The sequence below is a fragment of the Nelumbo lutea genome, chromosome 3 (genome assembly GCF_056320005.1).
Source record: "Nelumbo lutea isolate HS-2025 chromosome 3, American lotus-T2T, whole genome shotgun sequence".
NCBI lineage: Eukaryota > Viridiplantae > Streptophyta > Magnoliopsida > Proteales > Nelumbonaceae > Nelumbo > Nelumbo lutea.
The window spans coordinates 116,127,897-116,148,283 of record NC_142686.1 but is presented as its reverse complement, the minus strand read 5'-3'; the positions used below and the strand labels follow the sequence as shown (position 1 = coordinate 116,148,283).

General features: G+C 42.8%; 1 protein-coding gene across 1 annotated transcript; it reads right to left on the bottom strand.

Annotated features, from left to right (window-relative positions):
• Nucleotides 1-14,094: 14,094 nt before the first annotated feature.
• Nucleotides 14,095-16,526, bottom strand: EDA32 (Putative endonuclease or glycosyl hydrolase). The gene is made up of 2 exons (XM_088979036.1): nucleotides 15,829-16,526; nucleotides 14,095-15,368 (listed from the first exon to the last, which is right to left on the bottom strand). The coding sequence occupies exons 1-2, from the start codon at nucleotides 16,130-16,132 to the stop codon at nucleotides 14,272-14,274; spliced, it is 1,401 nt and encodes a 466-aa protein (XP_088835162.1). The 5' UTR covers nucleotides 16,133-16,526; the 3' UTR covers nucleotides 14,095-14,271.
• Between the last annotated feature and the right edge of the window lie 3,861 nt (nucleotides 16,527-20,387).

The window sequence follows — 20,387 nt, the reverse complement described above, 5'->3', positions numbered from 1 at the left end:
CCTCTGATGATTGCCCAGAGCTAAGTTTTTGAGGAGTTAATGGCATTGCACTGTTGTCCTTCTGCAAAGCAAACATTGTGTGTGTAAGAGACTATATATAAACCTGTGGAGGTTGAATTCATTGTTGGATTCCAAGATCCATCAATTATCGCAATGGAGTGAAATGCAAGGGGTAGATTGTGAGTGGGTATTTCGTTTTGTTCAGATTGAATTCGAGACTGAAACCATTTCTCAGCTTCTGTATCTATAACATACAGGTTGGTTTTTCTTATGACTTCAAGGGGATTCGGGACCTTCCTTTGAAGGCTACTTTGTTTCTGTGATCCCATATAGCCCTCAAGAAGTCTGAGAGGCTTTTCTTTTCGGGGTTCCTTTTCATCCACCAGGATAGGAAGTCCGGTGTTCCTGAGATAGTGAAGGCTTCTGGGTTGAAGCCAATTTGCGCTGATAGTCAGACTGCCCTTGCTAGGGGACAATCAAAGAAGAGATGTGCCTGCGTTTCTGGTGCATTGCCACAGAGGACACAAGTGGAGTCCCCCGAGTGTCTTAAGAACCAAATTGAGTGCTTCGTTTTTACGTCATTCATTAGGACTTTCCATCTAAAGAGTTGGCATCAAAGGGGGGCTTTTGTGGTCCATAATTTTGAGCACTTGATTTGTTGTCGAGAGGGACCCATAGTTTCAGAGTATGAGAAGCTTCTGTAAGCTGATCAAATTGAGTACTCCCCATCCTTTGATCTTTTCCAAAAAAGCTTGTCCTCTTAGCTTTGTGGGGTCAGAGGGATATTTAGGATAACTTCAATTGATGGATCTGTGAAGACATGGTATAACAGTTGGGAGTTTCAAACCCCCTGAGAGGAGATGAAGTCTTTGACCATCCAATTTCTGACATTTGGGTCTTACAGTTGTTGGGGTTGGGGTTTATTAGAGGGAAGGCTTGGGATCTAAGGATCATCGTGAGAGTTTATGCGAGTTCCATCCCCCACTTTCCAACAGAGATGTGGTGTGAGACCATTCCTAATAATTAGGATGTTTCGCCACCAATGTGAGTGAGATCTCCTTGGTTTGACTTTAAAGATGGACTTATTCCTTAGGTATTTTGCCCAAATTTGCTCCTTCCACAAGTTTTGCTCTCCTGTTAGCAACCTCCAAAAATGTTTTGCAAAAAGAGCTTTGTTCATTGGTTCTGCCTTCCTGAGGCCCATCCCCCCTTCAGATTTGGGTTTGCAAAACCTACTCCAAGGGATATTGTGGCCTCCTGAGGCCTAGCCCCCCTTTAGACTGGTTTGCAAATCCAGTCTCTTCAAAGTCTTATTTGGGAATAACGAGATGGACATTTGGTAGACAGGTATATTCTAGATGACCGCTTTTAGCATGGTAGTTCTGCCTGCTTGAGAGAGCACTTTAGCTTTTCAAGTGTCCAATTGGCTTTTTGTTTTTGTAAGAGTTTATGCATGAGGGCCAATGCCTCCTCTTGCTTCATCCATCCAAGCGCCCAAGTACTTCATCCTGGGTTGCATTAATTTCATGCCTACCAGACGACCCATGAGCCTCTGATGGGTTCTATACGTGTTCCTACTGAAGGCAATGCCTGACTTGTTGAAGTTTATTTGTTGGCCAGCTATTTGCTCAAATTGGAGGAGGGCTGATTTTGCAACGAGGGATTCTGGAGTGGATTTACTGACAATGAGGCAATCATTAGCAAACAGGAGATGGGAAAGGGGTTCTGAGTGTCTGGCTTGCTTTATGCCCCGTAGCCTCCTTCTCCAAAAGTTTTGTTAGCACCTGCATTCCAATTATGAAAAGATAGGGTGATAAGGGGTCCCCCTGCCGGAGTCCCCTGTTAGTATGAAATAATTCAAGAGGACTCCCATTTAATTTTATTGAGTAGGTGACAATGGTGATGCACTGACTGACAAGGTTGCACCATTTCTCTAGAAACCCCAGTTTTCTTGGGGTTTGGATGAAGAATTCCTACCCCATTCTATCAAAGGCTTTGGCCATGTCAATTTTTAACATTGCCCATCTGGTTTTCCCCTTCTGGTGCCTGATCTTGTGGGTTATCTCCTTGGCTAAGATTACATTATCTACAATGTTTCTGCCTTTGATGAAGGCAAGCTAGTTTGGAGCAATTATCTTAGGAAGAAGAGGTTTGAGCCTATTAGCCATTACTTTTTCTAGCACCCTGTAGACCACATTGCAAAGACTAATTGGATGGTATTGGTCTACTAACTCTACCCCTACTTTTTTTGGTATGAAGACTAGGTGATATGGTTTAGCTCTTAAAGTAGGTGTTGGCTATGAAAAAAATTTACAATGAGTTGTCTTAAGCCTCTTCCTAATATGTGCTAGTACTTTTGGAAGAAGGGAGTGAAATCATCGGGCCCCGGCACCTTGTGAGGGTTCATTTAAAAGATAGTTGTTTTGACCTCTTCTTCTGTTGGTGTGTGAATAAGTTGGTCTCCCTCTGATGTTGTGATGACCGGATGGATCAGCCCATCTAGAGAGTTGGGATTGAAGTCCTTAAACTGCCCACTTATTTTGAGGATGTGCTCTTGGAAAGCCTTCCCTATCTGTTCTCTCCCAGAGATCCATGACTGGGTTCCTACTTTAAACCATTCAATGATATACCATATTCTCTTGTTTTTTGTTTGGAGGTGGAAGTATCAAGTGTTCCTATCTCCTTCTTTGAGACATAGCTCTCCTGATTTCAATCTCCATAATTCCTCTTCATAGGATAACCAACAATTATACTAACTTTCCAAACCTCAGAGTTCTTCTTGTAAGGCACCTAATTGGTCTTGCTATATGGAGAGGATCTGTTCTTCTAAGTTTTTGACTTTCTGGGATATGTCACCAAAAGTTGTTTTGTTCTAGGATTTTAGCTCGCTTTTGACGAAGTTTAGTCTTTTTGTAATTTTGAAAGCCATAGAGCCAGGGGGTTGTTTGTTCCAGTTTCTGACTATGATTTCTTCACATGCTGCAAGGACTGTCCACATGGGGAGAAAATGGAAGGTTTTTTTCCCTAGCATACAGGTGGGTAGGGTGTCTAAGAGAATGGAATTGTGATCTAAGTTAATAGATGGAAGAACCGTAACTTTGGAGTCTGAGAAAATATCTAACCATTCAGTGTTGGCCAGAGCTCTATCAAGTCTCTCCCTAACTAGGTGCCAGCCACTTTATTTGTTTGTCCAGGTAATGTAAGGGCCTGAGCTGCCTACTTCAACAAAAGAAAAGAGGTCCATTAGCCTTCTTAGGGGTAAAGAGGGCGAGTGAGTGGTGCTAGATTCCTAGTAGGACCATCGGAGATAGAAGAATGTTAGAACCCAAGACTTTCCCTGAGGACCATGGGAGATAGAGAGTTTTATAAGCCTCGGAGAAGAATCTATAACTACTACATTTAAACCATCATTCTAACAACAGATGAGGCCTCTGCTCTGCCCCTAGGCCTCAATTATCTCATAATTGAAGAATTTTGAACATTTTCAGAGAGCAATGGCCCCCTTCAGGTTCAGTTTGGTTTCGCAGAAGAAGCAGAAATCCGGGTTATAGGTTTGGAGGAAATTTTTAATGGTGCATTGAGTATCTCTCCCACCACCTCCCCGAATATTCCAAGCAAGGATCCACATGATGTAATTAAAATGGAAAATGTTGCAAGTGATTTAGATAAAAAAAAATACGTGTAATAAATTGTTAAAATGAGAGAGAGGTATACAATGTATAGGATATCAAATACCTGAATTATGAGAGTAGCTAGTGCCGCTAGTTGCTGCTCGGCATTCGACAGATCCTCCCAATTTGGTCACCAATAAGAGTTTTCTAGCTTGTCTATGGATTCCAAGCTTGAGAAGGACTCTGCTCGGCTTAAGGTAAAGCTTCTGTTTGAGACCCTCTTCTGGACTGGGCTAAACCGGTTTAGACTAACCCAGTTTGGGCTAAACCGGCTCAGAGTGACTAATGAGAATGAAAATTATTATATTTTTATCCCTTAATATTTAGTCTTTTATACTTATTTAGTGCCTAAATGGACTCATTATTCTTATATTTTGATTTAGGACACGAAAAGGCGTTAAGTGAAAAACAAGGCTAATCGGGTAATTCTGGACAGTTTCGGCACCACATCGTAATTTGGGCATAACTCTCTCACCCGGAATCCAATTTAGATAATTCAAGATGCGTTAGAAAGAAAATGAAAGGTTCTACAACTTTCTTGTTTTGAGTTTTGATAGATACTGATGTAACCGTTTTCGGCCACGTACCAATGTTTTGTGATGTAAAATTTTTTGGCAAAGTACCTCGTTATTCGACCCGGTGGTGGCGTACCTTAGTGACGAGCTACTTGGTGGCGAACTGCCTGGTGGCGAACTCCTTGGTGGCGAACTACCTGGGGGCGAGCTGCCTTGGTGGCGAACTACCTTGGAGGCTAACTCCCTGGTGGCAAACTGCCTGGGGGCGAACTCCCTGGTGGCTAACTGCCTGGGGGCGAACTCCCTGGGGGCGAACTGCCTTGGTGGCGAACTGCCTGGGGGTGAACTGCCTGGGGGTGAACTGCCTGGGGGCGAACTGCCTTGGAGGCTAACTCCCTGGTGGCGAACTACCTTGGAGGCTAACTCCCTGGTGGCGAACTGCTTGGGGGCGAACTGCCTTGGTGGTGAACTCCCTACTAGGCGGTCGATGCCTTAGAGAATGTTGGAGCTCCCTGGTGCGGCGCAATCCGACTGCCCTCAGCATGAGGCGGTCTTCTTTCCTTTGTAGGCTGCGGGAGATGAGGGACCTGCGAGAACTTCATCTTTTCCTCCTCTTTGTAGGTGGCGGGAGCTGAGAGTCCTGTGAGTCCATCTTTTCCTCCTCTTTGTAGGTGGCGGGAGCTAAGGGACCTCCGAGAACTCCATCTTTTCCTCCTCCTTGTAGGTGGCGGGAGTTGAGGGACCTCCGAGAACTCCATCTCTTCCTCCTTGTAGGTGGGGGGGAGCTGAGGGACTTCCGAAAACTGCATCTTTTCCTCCTCTTCGTAGGCGGCGAGAGCTGAAGGACCTGCGAGAACTGAATCAGAGGTCCCGGGGGTACTTTACCGGTGGGGGCTCTCCAAAGCTTAAGTTAGCACTCTTATTGTAGAGAGCTTTGAAGATAATATGAGAGAGCTAGAGAGTAGGGTTACTTCCCTTTCCTTTCCCTCCTCTTCCCCTTTGGGGGGTGAGGTCTTTATATACCGGGGTCTTCGCGGGTTAGGTGGGTGAAAAGCCTCCAAACGGTAAGACTCGTCGCATCCGGTCAGAACCGGGGTACAGTGGTGAACTCCTCGAGGTCGTCAGGCTGGCGCTTGTGTCAGGCGGCCAGGTCGGCGCCTGGGCCGGGTTGTCAGAGGGGTGCCTGCGTCAGTCGGTGGGTCAGTGTTTAGGCCAGGTCGTCAGGTCGGCGCCTGTGTTAGTCGGCGGGACAGTGCCTAGATCAGGTCGTCAAGCTGGCGCCTGTGTCAGTTGGTGGGTCAGTGTCTAGATCAGGTCATCAAGCTGGCGCCTTGGCCGGATCATGCGCTAGGCTGGTCCAGGTCGGCCAGGTCGCGCAGGCCGTGCACAGTTCGCGCAGGCCACACGCAGTTCGTGCAGGCCGCGCGCGCCGTGCAGTTTGTGCGCGCCACGCAGGCGCGCGTTAGGCCGCACGCAGGTCGCGCAGGCGCGTGTCAGGCCGCGCATTGGTCACGCCAGGCCGGCCAGACAGGTGCCCAGGTGGGTCACCAACTTCGTAAGTTTGTTGGCTGGGTGTTTTCCTAGTTGTCACGAGATGCCACGTGTCACAATTTTACTAGAGGGCCAAATCTGCCCTCATCAATAGCCCCCCACTCCCGAGCTGATAGTAACTCATCGAAGGGAGTAGATTTCTTTTGGCCCGTAAGTCGATGAGCTAGTAAGTGCTGATCCAATTACTAGTATGGCCCGTAGGCTTTGGGAGCGACTCGTAGTCTATTCTTTTTTGACTTTGCCCGTACCGGAGAGGCGACCGGGTCTTGAGCAGTAATGTGGCCCGTAGGCTTTTGGGAGCGACTCGTAGTCTACTCTTTTTTGACTTTTGCCCGTGCCGGAGAGGCGACCGGGTCTTAAGCAGTAATGTGGCCCGTAGGCTTTTGGGAGCGACTCGTAGTCTACTCTTTTTTGACTTTTGCCCGTGCCGGAGAGGCAACCGAGTCTTAAGCATTAATGTGGCCCGTAGGCTTTTGGGAGCGACTCGTAGTCTACTCTGTTTTGACTTTTGCCCGTGCTGGAGAGGCAACCGAGTCTTAAGCAGTAATGTGGCCCGTAGGCTTTTGGGAGCGACTCGTAGTCTACTCTTTTTTTACTTTTGCCCGTGCCGGAGAGGCGACCGGGTCTTAAGCAGTAATGTGGCCCGTAGGCTTTTGGGAGCGACTCGTAGTCTACTCTTTTTTGACTTTTGCCCATGCCGGAGAGGAGACCGGGTCTTAAGCAGTAATGTGGCCCATAGGCTTTTGGGAGCGACTCGTAGTCTACTCGTTTTTTACTTTTGCCCGTGCCGGAGAGGCAACCGAGTCTTAAGTAGTGAGGTGGTCCGTAGTTTTTTGGGAGCGACTCGTAGTCTACTCTTTTTTTACTTTTGCTTGTGCCGGAGAGGCAACCGAGTCTTAAGCAGTAATGTGGCCCGTAGGCTTTTGGGAGCGACTCGTACTCTACTCTTTTTTGACTTTTGCCCGTGCCGGAGAGGCGACCGGGTCTTAAGCAGTAATGTGGCCCGTAGGCTTTTGGGAGCGACTCGTAGTCTATTCTTTTTTTACTTTTGCCCGTGCCGGAGAGGCAACCGAGTCTTAAGTAGTGAGGTGGCCCATAGGCTTGGCCTGCATCAGCTTCGTAATGCCGGTCACCTACTTCTACAAGAAGCTACTAGGGGCTCGACCTTCGAGGGCAACACCACTAACTTTAGGTTGCTAGCTCACATGGGAGCCTTGGAAGGCTCGACCGGTAAGGGCGCCTATGTAGTCAGTTGGCCGCCAACTTCCGCGGAAGCCACGAAGAGCTCATCTTTGTAGGGGGGACCTTGCGGAGAGGACTGATGTGGCATTATCTGAATTGAAAGTAAGGTTGGTAGAGCTACTTAGTCCGTTAGCTCCCTGCATAATCTCTGAGTTCATAAAAAATGTAAATTATAAAGTGATAGCTTCAATTTCTAAAAAGTGAGGACTTAGTTTTGGCAAGATGAGAACTTAGCTTTGGTAGGATGAGAACTTAGCTTTTTGTAGCGGGTTCCCACAGACGGCGCCAATTGATGTAACTGTTTTCGGCCACGTACCAATGTTTTGTGATGTAAATTTTTTTGGCAAAGTACCTCGTTATTCGACCCGGTGGTGGCGTACCTTAGTGACGAGCTACTTGGTGGCGAACTCCTTGGTGGCGAACTACCTGGGGGCGAGCTGCCTTGGTGGCGAACTGCCTTGGTGGTGAACTGCCTGGGGGCGAACTGCTTGGGGGCGAACTGCCTTGGAGGCTAACTCCCTGGTGGCGAACTGCTTGGGGGCGAACTCCCTGGTAGCGAACTACGTGGGGGCGAACTCCCTGGGGACGAACTGCCTGGGGGTGAACTGCCTTGGTGGTGAACTGCCTGGGGGTGAACTGCCTGGGGGCGAATTCCCTGGTGGCGAACTCCCTGGTGGCGAACTGCCTGGGGATGAACTGCCTGGGGGCGAACTGCCTTGGAGGCTAACTCCCTGGTGGCGAATTACCTGGGGGCGAATTGCCTTGGTGGCGAACTCCCTACTAGGCGGTCGATGCCTTAGAGAATGTTGGAGCTCCCTGGTGCGGCGCAATCCGACTGCCCTCAGCATGAGGCGGTCTTCTTTCCTTTGTAGGCTGCGGGAGATGAGGGACCTGCGAGAACTTCATCTTTTCCTCCTCTTTGTAGGTGGTGAGAGCTGAGAGTCCTGCGAGAACTCCATCTTTTCCTCCTCTTTGTAGGTGGCGGGAGCTAAGGGACCTCCGAGAACTCCATCTTTTCCTCCTCCTTATAGGTGGCTGGAGTTGAGGGACCTCCGAGAACTCCATCTCTTCCTCCTTATAGGTGGGGGAGCTGAGGGACTTCCGAAAACTGCATCTTTTCCTCCTCTTCGTAGGCGGCGAGAGATGAAGGACCTGCGAGAACTGAATCAGAGGTCCCGGGGGTACTTTCCCAGTGGGGGCACTCCAATGCTTAAGTTAGCACTCTTATTGTAGAGAGCTTTGAAGATAATATGAGAGAGCTAGAGAGCAGGGTTACTTCCCTTTCCTTTCCCTCCTCTTCCCCTTTGGGGGGTGAGGTCTTTATATACCGGGGTCTTCGCGGGTTAGGTGGGTGAAAAGCCTCCAAACGGTAAGACTCGTCGCATCCAGTTAGAACCGGGGTACGGTGGTGAACTCCTCGAGGTCGTCAAGCTGGCGCTTGTGTCAGGCGGCCAGGTCGGCGCCTGGGCCAGGTTGTCAGAGGGGTGCCTGCGTCAGTCGGCGGGTCAGTGTTTAGGCTAGGTCATCAGGTCGACGCCTGTGTCAGTCGGCGGGACAGTGCCTAGAACAGGTCGTCAAGCTGGCGCCTGTGTCAGTTGGTGGGTCAGTGTCTAGATCAGGTCGTCAAGCTGGCGCCTTGGCCGGATCATGTGCTAGGCTGGTCCAGGTCGGCCAGGTCACGCAGGCCGTGCACAGTTCGCACAGGCCACACGCAGTTCGCGCAGGCCGCGCGCAGTTCGCGCAGGCTGCGCTCTAGGCCGCGCGCGCCGTGCAGTTCGTGCGCGCCGCGCAGGCGCGCGTTAGGCCGCACGCAGGTCGCGCAGGCGCGTGTCAGGCCGCGCGCAGGTCGCGCCAGGCCGGCCAGACAGGTGCCCAGGTGGGTCACCAACTTTGTAAGTTTGTTGGCTGGGTGTTTTCCTAGTTGTCACGAGGTGCCACGTGTCACAATTTTACTGGAGGGCCAAATCTGCCCTCATCAGATACAGACTGCATCGATGTCAAAATCTGGCCCGAATTATCTATAACCACATTGCTGACGTGCTGGAGCCATTCCTTAGCCTGCAAGTTTTCATTCGGGGATTGACCAGAATTAGAGTTCGAACCCTTGAAAGCAAACTGAATGAGAGAAGTGCAAGAGAAGGAAGGAGGTTTCTGAATGCGAATTGAAGAAGAATCACATCAAGGAGATCAAAGATTGATGCAAGAATCATAGGTTGTCTTCTTCTTTGGTTCTGCGCAATTGGTAACCTAGATTCAACTAGGGTTTAATGGATTTTTGTCATTGAATCATTCTTTCTTGCTAGTATTCGAAACATGTTTGGTGCTGATTCAAATCCGTAATTAATTCTTTTAAGTTATTCGATTGATTGGATTCATTCTTAGTATTTCTTGATTAGGGTTTTTAATTGCTAGAATAATATTGGCCGAATTGTTCTTAATTCTTGGATTGCCTGAATTGCTTGAGAAAGAGTTTAGGTAATCAGATCATCTAATCAAGAAAATTGATTGAATGCATCTTAGAGATAATTTGCATGGTTCGTTTGGTGTTCATTCATACATGAATTGATGCCCTTCGAATTCTTTGTTCTCAATGCATCTATGGGGATTAAATTCTTGATAGAGATATAGGAATTGTCACCCATAGATAGAGTGGGTTGTGCTCGAGAGAGGTTGTTCATACCATTAGGGTTTCGCCAACCCATGACTGGATTCCACATCAGTTGAATAACTTAATGGTTTAATTGCTGAACCGAATCTATTAGTGTTTACATACAACTTTTATTCTCATTGCATGAAGGTGGTTTGTTCCAAAATTGATTAGGGTAGCTTGCTAATTAGGAATTAGGGTTTTGATTTGTTTAATATTTTGGTTTATCAGATAACAAACGGCTAATTCATTACTAGTAATTGTTGGATCAATCCTCGTGGGAACGATACTCTACTCATCATTGTATTACTTGATCGACTATTGCACTTACTAGTGTAAGCTAAGCGCATCAATGACCCGGTTCGGGCTGAACTGGTTTTGGTCGCCCTTCTGGGTGATATCGGACAAACGGGTGCATGTCGGATCAGACATTTGGATTGGGTCCGGCAATCGGGATGAGTCGGGCATTCGGATCAAATCTGATTGTTGGGTTGGTTGATAGCTTATCTTTTGCGGGGAGAAAACACAACTTCCGAGGATTTCACTAGGATTTCACTCTACAGGTGGTCCTTTAGAGATATCTCAGTCTTGAAAGGGTGCCCCTTTCTTTTTGCGCCAGTCTCCATATTCATCAGGCCTAAACCACTCAAAAGAGTGGAATAAAAATAAACTCCCGAATCTGACTTATCTGACACCTTCTAACTTAGAAAATCTCAATGATTAGACTTCCCTTTCTTTTGAGCCATACTATTACTTGACTCGCCCCTTTTCCACTTCAAGTTAGATGACTCGCCTTTTGTCTTCCTCGCCAGCCTGTGATTTCTGTAGCTTTGCTTTGTCTCTTGCTAAGTGCCTAACTGACTGTGGTCCCCTTGGATTAGCTTCTACTTCTTATCTATCCTATTTTCCTCTTCTGAATCTTCATCCGAACTGCAATCATGATGCACCAGAGCCAACTGCTTGCATGGAGAGAAACCCTTCTTCAGCTCTGGATACTTGAAGGGTTTCTCCGTCTTGAGATCTGCCTTGAGCTAGTCCCCTGGAGAGTTGAGGCTCCTTGTATCCAATTCCTTTTGGATCTGATCCGCTAAGGTCTCCGGTAGGATCTACCGACATTTCCGCCAAGAGTGTCCAACAAGGCCACAATAAGAACAAAGTTTTGTCAAATCTTCATAAACAAAATGGACCCAGATCGGTTCCGTTCCATTGTTTAAGACCAAACCCCTGAAAAGGGTTTCCCTAAGGTCAAGCTCCACCTAAATGCGAACCATCTTTCCTCTTGTCGGAGTGCCATTTTTTATTTCTTCATTTTCTGGTAACACTCCCTGCTGCCAACGCTAAAAGCTTGCAGTTATGGTCGGAGATGAAACGGCGAGGGATGTCATGTAGTTGGACCCAAACTTTTTGGTGCCAAATCTTTGATTTCTCACCCAACCGAGAGTCTTGCCAGGGCTCAACCATCATCCAACTTGATCTGATAAACTAGGGGCCGCCGTCTAGAACTCTCTGCATGTCCTCTAAATCTTCAAAGACAAACTCCCATCCCCCACTGTCATCGTGCCCCACTTTTACAGGTCGTCTGGGGGACTAGGCGTGCTTGGCGAACATTCGCATGTTGTCAATGGAAGTTTGTATTCAAGGGAATATTCGGCCTCGAAGGGTTTTGGCTATGATCTCTTCAGCTTTTGCCACTAGCTCCACTGAACTTTCAATGAATGAACCTGCTACTCTTGCATGTTTGGCAAAGTCCTCCCCAAGCTTTGAGATCTGCTTCATTATCGAGCTATTTTGGGCATGGTCTTCTTCTTCCTTCTCCATCTTTTACGAAGGGAAGAGAGTGTGAGTGGGTTTGATGGACAAGCTGGAAGCTAGGTCGTCAAAAGGGGGGCAAATTACCTACTCCTACTCCGAGCAGCAGAGCAGCTCGACATTAAATGTTCACCATTAAGGGGAAGGTTTCAAAAGGTTTCAAGCCGGGGCCTATGAATTCTGACCCTGGGCTGAACGGTCATTCTCCCATTTTTATGTGGGCTTCGAAAAAGAACTCTCCCTCACCTAGTGTGACGGTGTATACATGAAATCGCATTCTCTTTTTCCCTATTTGCTTTCCATAATTTGTAAAGGGGATTGTGAGCTCCTTAATGGCTGAAGTCAAAGAAGGGTTAATTACTATATCCTTAAATGTTCTTATAATTTAGTGGTCATTCTCCCTAAAAGAAAAGCTAATAATACTTTTTTTTAGCTAATGACTAATTCATTAAAAAGAATCTTTCAATAGAGCAATTACAAAGATTTCTGGGGATATAGACCAAGTGCAAGTTCTGGTCAAAGAATAAGCCTTTTTTTTTTCTTGCAATTACATGAGCTCGCATGAACAACCTTGTGTGCATCCCCTTCAATAAGCAATTCATCGAAACCTAACTCTTAAGCAAATTTGATACCTTCTAGAAAAGCATGAGCCTCAAGCCAACTAAATCGAAGGAGACAAGTTCCCCTTCGGGGACCCAATCCTCAAATTTTATGAATTAAAATTATTTTAAAAATAACATATTTATTTAAAATAAGAGAAAATTTTAAATATAAAAAAATATTTGAAATATATTTTGATACAAATAATATTATCAATAATATAAATAATATTATATAATATATATATAATAAATATAATTGGGGTTGGGGCCAGAAGAGGGGAATTCACTCCCTAACCCCATCCTCGTCCCTAGTCGAATATCATATGATTCATATCACTCCATCCTTGACCCCATTGAGTGAAGGAAAACTGCCATTCCTAATCTTCGAGATGTAGTAGTTACATATCTTTGAGGGGTCTGGGTCGGGACCAAGTTTGTGGGTACCTGAACCGAGCTCACCCTGCATTACCCTTGTGACAGCCCTAAGTAGCCTAACACCTTACCAAATCTTATGAAATAAGTGGAGGCAACCCGGGATTCTTTAAGAATGGTTGTAATACAATTCCATCCTTGATTTTCGGTAATGACTAGGCAATCTCTGATTATGATTGGGCTTACTCTCCAAGTGGGCTCGATCAACTTCTTCAAATAGTCTATGGGGCATATTTTTAAATTGAATAATTGTGTACTTCGCTACATAAATAGTCCATCCCCCAATAGTTGAGATGGCCAGTCAACATCCACCAGAGAGGTGTGAGGTGTGTGATCAAATTCAAACCTGTGGAATTGCAGGCTTTTCGTGGCATGGCTAGTGGATTTTATGTACTCCCTGCAAAGTCCTCCTCGGTGTCGGAAATTTAATACTAAAACCGAAATTAAAAAAAAAAAAAGATGCGACAGTTGGAGAAACCTATCACAATATGGTTGAGTAAGTGGGAATCTGGGTTTATAAAAACAATAAAAATTTCCAAGGGGTCAACCATAAATTTTCCTAAAAAAACACCTCCCCCTCAACTCCAACCAATGTAGAATTTGCTCTAATCAAGGAACTATGCAATGCAATGAAGTATTTCTCTTATATATATAAGATGATTAAATGAAGTCATATTTGGGATTTGGAAAGTCACATTGGTGATTAGTTCCTGCTCTCCATAAACAAATAATAAGAATTGCACAATCCAAACTGAAGCTCTAGCAATCTCAATGGGCCTTCATCTGGTGAAGCACCTCCTATTCAAACAAGTTGTTGTGAAGTTCGACTGTTCAAATTTGGTCAATGCAAATTCAAGAGGAAATCCAGATATGGCGAAGGATGCGTGGAGCTGTGCAAAACTGCAAATTGTTCTCTGTTATATTTCTTTTGTTAAAAGATATGTAAATGGTGTAGCTCATGAGCTTGCTAAAAGAGGTCCAACAGACAGAGTCTGGCCTGTTTGTTGGGGATTGCCCGGAGTGGCTTAAAATCCTAGCAGGGCGACACTTGAATAGACCCGTGTAGGGCGAACCACTTTTGGTCGTTTTCCTCTTTGTTTTTCTGTGTGTAATCGACCATCCTTTCGTACCAGAAAAACAAGTCGGCGTCAGGAGAGAGACATTCCTGGTGTTGGTTTTCTCATTTTTGTTGAAAGTTGAAAACCACTCCTGACTCCAATCTCCAGTATACACTTTGGGCACCCTCACCCTCCACTGTGGAAGCAGATGTCGACTCACACGGAATGAGGGGAAAAGAAAAAACACAGATCTGATAAGATGTTTGAGGTGGTTTAGCTTCATCATCTCATGGAATATTTCTCTTGCCATGCAAAACTGCTATCAGACGGTAGGAGAATGGACTATCGAGAATGTTGAAAGTCATAAACCAACCTTCTCATGAATTGAGTGATTCAGTGAGACCTAGTTCCTCTCTGTAAATTGGTACCTGTATAAGAAGAGCAAGTATATTTCTCTTGCCATATGTACCACGTATAAAGGATGTAGGACCTCATCGGACATCCTGTAGTACCAGTAGGCATCATGCAATGCAAGTATGAAACCCAACCGTCCAACATTGCAACACATTAACCACCAAAAGCCCAAGATGATTGATAATTTAAATGCCATGCAACAACATTGAACTTCTTCTTCCGTTCTCTTTCTCAAGCAACATTGGATCATAAGATTTAAAGCATATGGGGGGGAACTATCAATACATGATAAACACAGCTCAATATCAATTCAAGGACCAACAGCCACAGTCAAGTGGCCTTCTTCTTCCTCCTATTACCTCTCCGAGATTTACAATTAACCTCTTGATTCTGGTTCTGGTTCTGGTTCAGGTTCTTGTTCATGACTTGAACCTTGGCCTCCGTTTGACCCTGATCCCCAACAGGCAAGCTTTGAGTAGTCCCAGATGCTTGGTGGGTGGATTTGAGTTGGGCCTTTTCGATTTTCTTTTTCTTTATCTTTATTAAGCTTTGAGTAGTTCCAGATGCTTGGTGGATGGATTTGAGTTGGGCCATTCCGATTTTCTTTTTATTTATCTTTATTAACACCTTCTTCCCTAGCAGTTTCCCACTACTACCAGTAACACCAGCTTTAGCTTTAGAGTAATCACTAGTTTTTTGGACTTCAGGATTAAGTTTAATACTGAATTTCCCCCCTCTAGCATCACTAGTTTTGTGCGTTTGATTTTGATGTTTATTCTCACCATCTCTAAGTTTGTCATCACCACTTTTCCCTCTTTTAAGCTTAACACCAGGACCAGAGCTTTTTACCTGGCTATGAATACCATCAAATTTCTGGGCTTGATGTTTACTATTGCCAGTGCATTTTGGCCCTTTACTAGGTTTATGTTTAGTAGCATCTTTGGGGTGTGGCTGTGGTTGTGGGTTTGGGTTTGGGTGTGGTGACTCACCACTTTTCCCTCTTTTAAGCTTAACACCAGGACCAGAGCTTTCTACATTGCTATGAATACCATCAAATTTCTGGGCTTGATGTTTATTATTGCCAGTGCATTTTGGCCCTTTACTAGGTTTATGTTTAGTAGCATCTTTGCGGTGTGGCTGTGGTTGTGGGTTTGGGTTTGGGTGTGGTGACTCACCATTTGCAAGCGGAGGCCCTCCGGCCACAAGAGTTGTCCAAAGCCAGACGGTGCTTGCGGCAGCGACGAGTGGTACAGATGCATTCTGTGGCTGTGCAAGAAGGATATTATATCTCCTCATACGCAACTGGTGGAGAGCATTGGAGAAGTCACGATCACCTGATATCAGCAAAAAATTTGCAGGGGCTGGATTGTCGACTGCCCAGAATAACATGTCCACCAGTATCTTCTTATCACTTGCATCCTTAACTCCTGTGATGTGTGAAAATATACACAGTTATACAGAAGAACATTTCATGAAATTAAATGCGAAAACAACGGAAGGGAATCTGGGATCAATTTCAAACAATCTTTTTCCAATTATAAATCGGCTTTCTACAAAGAAAGATGCATTCTATGTGTTTGTTTCATACTTTCATTAATTTATTATAAAAATGGATAATAAATAAAATAAGGCATGTGCTACATTGATCGATGTAATTTAAAAAAAAAAAGACTATGGAATTTCTTGATCTCAAGCCAGCGACAGAGGTTGATGGCACACGTAGGAAAAGACTGAAAAGGAGCCTGGGATAAAACGTAAAAGCAGGGAGAAAATACAAAGGAAAGTTAGGGAAGAAAACCCCAAACTAGGGTTTTGAATGTGGATGAGATGAGAAGAAAATGAACGATTAAAGAAGAAAAATCAAAGCGGAGTTTTGAATGCAAGTACCGGCGGGGACGTGATTTAATGCTACTCCCGTACTAGAGAGGGCATTCTGCACTGAGGCCCGGATTCCACTGGTGTCACCGTAGGCGGAGATAGAGACGGGGCCAGAGTAATTCATCTTAGCCAAGGCAGAGCTTATGTTCTTAGCTATGGCGTGAGGATCGCACTCCTTAGGGACTGCACAGTTCTCTATGTCCCACCACACGGACGTTTTTGCCGATATGTACTGCGGCTCCGCCCCTCTCGCCACCACCCCCGGCGTTCCAGTCACCGGAGTCGGAAATCCACCTCCACCACCACCACCCATGGATCACACAATCTAATATACTCCAGGCGCACGAAAGAGAATATCTTCCTTTAAAAAACTGAAAAAGTATCAACCCTCCGGCCTCCGCCTTCCCTGCAGTCGTGCTTCAACTGCTGTAAGCAGAGTAGTAGCTCAAATAAGCAAGTCAAGTAAACTTTTTCTCTTTTCTTGCTTGCTTAGGACTGAAGCAAAGAAAAAGTTAAACAATATATAAAAATATTCTCCGTACTTTTATGCTTTATTAAGATATTAAGTAATTCATTCTTTTTGAAGAATCCCATTTCTAAAAATACATAATAATTATATTTCGTAAAATAATTAACATAGAATAACTTTTTTTTTAAATATTAAAAAAGGGCATTAATACTATTCATGGTCTTCCTGCTCCCTCAAGAAAGACGATGAATGATGTTTTTGCCCTCAATAAGAGTGTTCATCGTCTTCCTTTTCTTTTTTTCACCGAAGAAAATATTTTACAGCAATCCCAATTGGTTTGAGGGCAGTGGGCCGTTGATCTTGTATTCATTTGAGGGTTCAACGTTGTCTATAATTTATGTAAACATATATATGCCAAGATTTCGAGACAAGTGTAGTCTGTGAAAAATAATGTAGATAGAGATACATCAGATCAGAATTAAAGTATTAAACATGGAGTTTTATGTAGATTGTCGTGATGACTCAAATCCCGTGGCTAATTCTTTTGCTAAGGATAATGAGTCTTGTGATCTGTCCAGACACAAATAATACAACCCAAAACTCTATGAAGCCTCTACCATTACTGAGTTGCTTGCTTCGGCCGGCCACACCAGGAGTAGATGAAAATCATGAGACGGTCGACAATGAAGACGTGAATGGCATCACCGTAGCATTACACATACACAATGGAATGCCTAATAGTTTGAGTTGCTCGACATACATGAAACCAAACGATATGGTGGGAGACAGAAATATTGTTGTAGGTGTGTTGTGGGTACCCAGTATTGGAAATCGACTCCCACACAGATACTCATCGGCTACACCTATTTTTCGTGTCACCTCTACAAGAAAACCTTCAACCACTGCCCTTATTCAGGGAAAAATAATAATTCCATAATCTTCCTCTTAAGAGAGCAGCACAGGAAGACAATGAACAGTATTAATACCCTTTTTTTATATTTTTCTAAAAAAAGTTACCTTATTTTAATTATTTTATAAAAATATAACATTTTATTGATATTCAGGGCAAAAAGTTGCCTGCTATAATTTTGTTAGTCGGTTTCTTAATATTTTCGAGCGAATTTTATTTAGAAATTTCGGTTTGGCTATTTGTAAATCGATCTAATCATAAATATATATTAATATTTTATATTTTAAAATTAATTTTTTAATACGGGGATGTAGGAAATTTTCCATGTTTTTAGTCTAAAATATTTTATATCATAAATTTATTTTTTAATAATATCATTGTAATTTATGCCATTTAAATTTTAGTTTTTAAGTTTAAATCTTTTGAACAAACAAACCAAACTGAAAATAAACTCAAAGCGATACAACCCGAATTGGCGGGTTTAAACTAATGGTCAATCGGTTTCAGATGACAAACTCCCAACTTGACCAGATCGATTTTGTTGTCAAAACAACCTCCAACTAAACTGAACCAATCCTTGAACACTCCTAATTTCAGCTAAATTTAGAGTCTAATTTCTAATAAATAACAATAGTTCAATCTCTAATCATTATTGAAAATTTATAGCAAAGTACAAAATCATTGAAAATAAATTTATAATAAAAATATAATAGATATCTAATAAAAATACAATAATTACAAAAATATAATAAATACTGAAAATATACAAAACTAGTCAATAAATAGTGCAATCTCAAATAATAGTTTAATCTCTAATAAATATTAATCTATAAATTATAAAAATATATAATTACTAAAAATAATTTTATGACAAAAATACAATAAATATGATAAATTAAATTTCAAAAGCTAAATTATAGTTGTTTAATCTCCAAAAATTATAGACAATTTTTTATAAAATAACAAAACAAAAATAAATTGCTACAATTATAATTTTAATTTCATGATGAATTTAGTAAAAATATAGAATTATCGATAATATGAATATTGTAAGCTCTAGGAAACTCATGGTCGACTCGGAGAGATGGAGTCGCCACCCATTTTTTTAGAGGAAATGGGCTATCTTTTTTAAATTCGAAAAACTCGACTTAAGTCTTTGATAGTGACTTTGTCTTCAATGGAAAAGGCACATAACCGAAAGATTTTGGGTCCTGAGGATAGGGAAGGTATTAGTCATTCATCTCTCTAAGTTGTTATCGCAGCCCAATACGGGAGTTGTTCAAGCTCAGTTTCTTTCGAAAAAAAACAAAAATGGTTGCAGGAATTTCTTAAATCTAGAGGAACATGCTTTCAATTTCTCCTAAGACCGATTTTGAGGTGATGTTATCAGGTCTAAGGTACTGATTTCCATAAGACCCTTGCCTTTCTGCCTCTATTCTCAATCAAGAAGAAATTGAAAATGATGGTTCTCCAATATTTTAGAACCTCAAGCAACCCAATAAAACTAAAAAATGACTTACCTTTTGTATGTACCTTAACGAAAGTTTTCTAACAGCGAAGATTAGATAGAATGGAATTCAAATGGGTTCTTGAGCTAGGCTAGAGCTGGGTTGAGCGTTTTTGGTGTTAAGTTTGGAAGATAGGGGATGAAGCTTGAGCTTGGCTTGAGGGATTTCAGCATTACAAGCAGAAATAGTGTATCACAGAAGTTGGGAAACTGCCCTCTTCTGTCCCCCCTCCTCCCTCGAGCTGGGTTTCTATTTGTAGAGAAAATGGAGGGAGATGGATCTGAGACTCATCCAATTACGGTCCTTAACAAAGTTTTTTCACAAAAACATGTAAAGATTCTCCAAAGAAATAGATGTTCAATCAAGCTTACCTATCTGGTGAAACATTTTCTTTGATTTGGGGGTGGCTTTCATGGGTTTTATTGCAAAGAAATATTAAAAGTGGTATATTAAATAAAGATGATTATCTCTCTCTCTCTCTCTCTCTCTCTCTCTCTCTCTCTCTCTCTCTCTCTCTCTCTCTCTCTCTCTCTCGATATATATATATATATATATATATATATATATATCTATCTATATAGCAATACAGTCCTTGTCACCATGCCTCTCCTTGCTCCAAACCTATTTCCTAATTTCCTTTTTTTTTAATTCCACATAATTACCCATACCAATAAGGAAATAATATAGGTTTAACTATTTGTAACAAACATAAAGAAAGAGGGATTATCTTTTCTAATGTTTAGCTAAGTGGCGTCACTTCCCCCACTTTCTCCTCTCTAATTCTTATTTATCTCCCAAATTATTTCTAACTCCTATTTACCTATAATTTAGTAGAGATTGAAAGGTTCTCTCCTAAACTATCACTAATTCCTATTTATCCTCTCCCCCACTTTTTATCTAATTTCAATTAAAAATTTTTCAGAATTATTTAAATATTATAACAAAATTATATACTAATTAAAATATTTATTCAAAACATGAAAATTAATTATAATAGATTTAATAATATTCACATTATTGATAATTCTATATTTTTACCAAAATTCATCGTGAAATTATGTAGTAACGATATAAATTATAATTTTACAAATTATTCTATTTAAATGCTATTCAAATAAAAAAGTTAACATTAAAAAATAAAACATTATGTAAATATTTCAAGAACTAAATATGTTAAATAATAAAACATTAAAAATAGAAAAACAATTAAATAAAAAATACTTAATTTTACATAATAACATTAAGGGTAAATCTCTTAAATTATCCCTAGTATTCACGAAATTGACAAATTGTACCCTTACTCTGTTTACATATTATGCTGATAAACACGGAAAAAAATAAAATATCGAATTTGCCCTTCACTATTCATTAAATTTTCAAACTAAAACCCAACTGATGAAAAACCCGTAGCTGGGGCTGGTATACTATGGATGGGTTGGTCAGGTTTCAATGGTGGTGTCCCTTACGCAGCGAATATCGTGGCTTCGGTTCTAATCTGGCTTTGCTACAGGGATTCAGTCTGCTGTCTTTCAGCCCCCAACTGCAACAACGAGCACTGTATTATGGTTGGCCCTTCCAGGCACGCCTTCAACGGAAGAAAGAGTGTCAAATGAACATTGGGGACCATATCTACCACTCGATAGAGCAACGGCGGTAGAAGGAGCAGGAGACAAGTAAAAAA

Coding starts and splice junctions, on each gene's coding strand:
- EDA32 (XM_088979036.1), bottom strand. CDS start 16,132: ATGGGTGGTGGTGGTGGAGGTGGATTTCCGACTCCGGTGACTGGAACG. Junction 15,369..15,828: donor ATTAAATCACGTCCCCGCCG/GTACTTGCATTC, acceptor CACACATCACAG/GAGTTAAGGATGCAAGTGAT.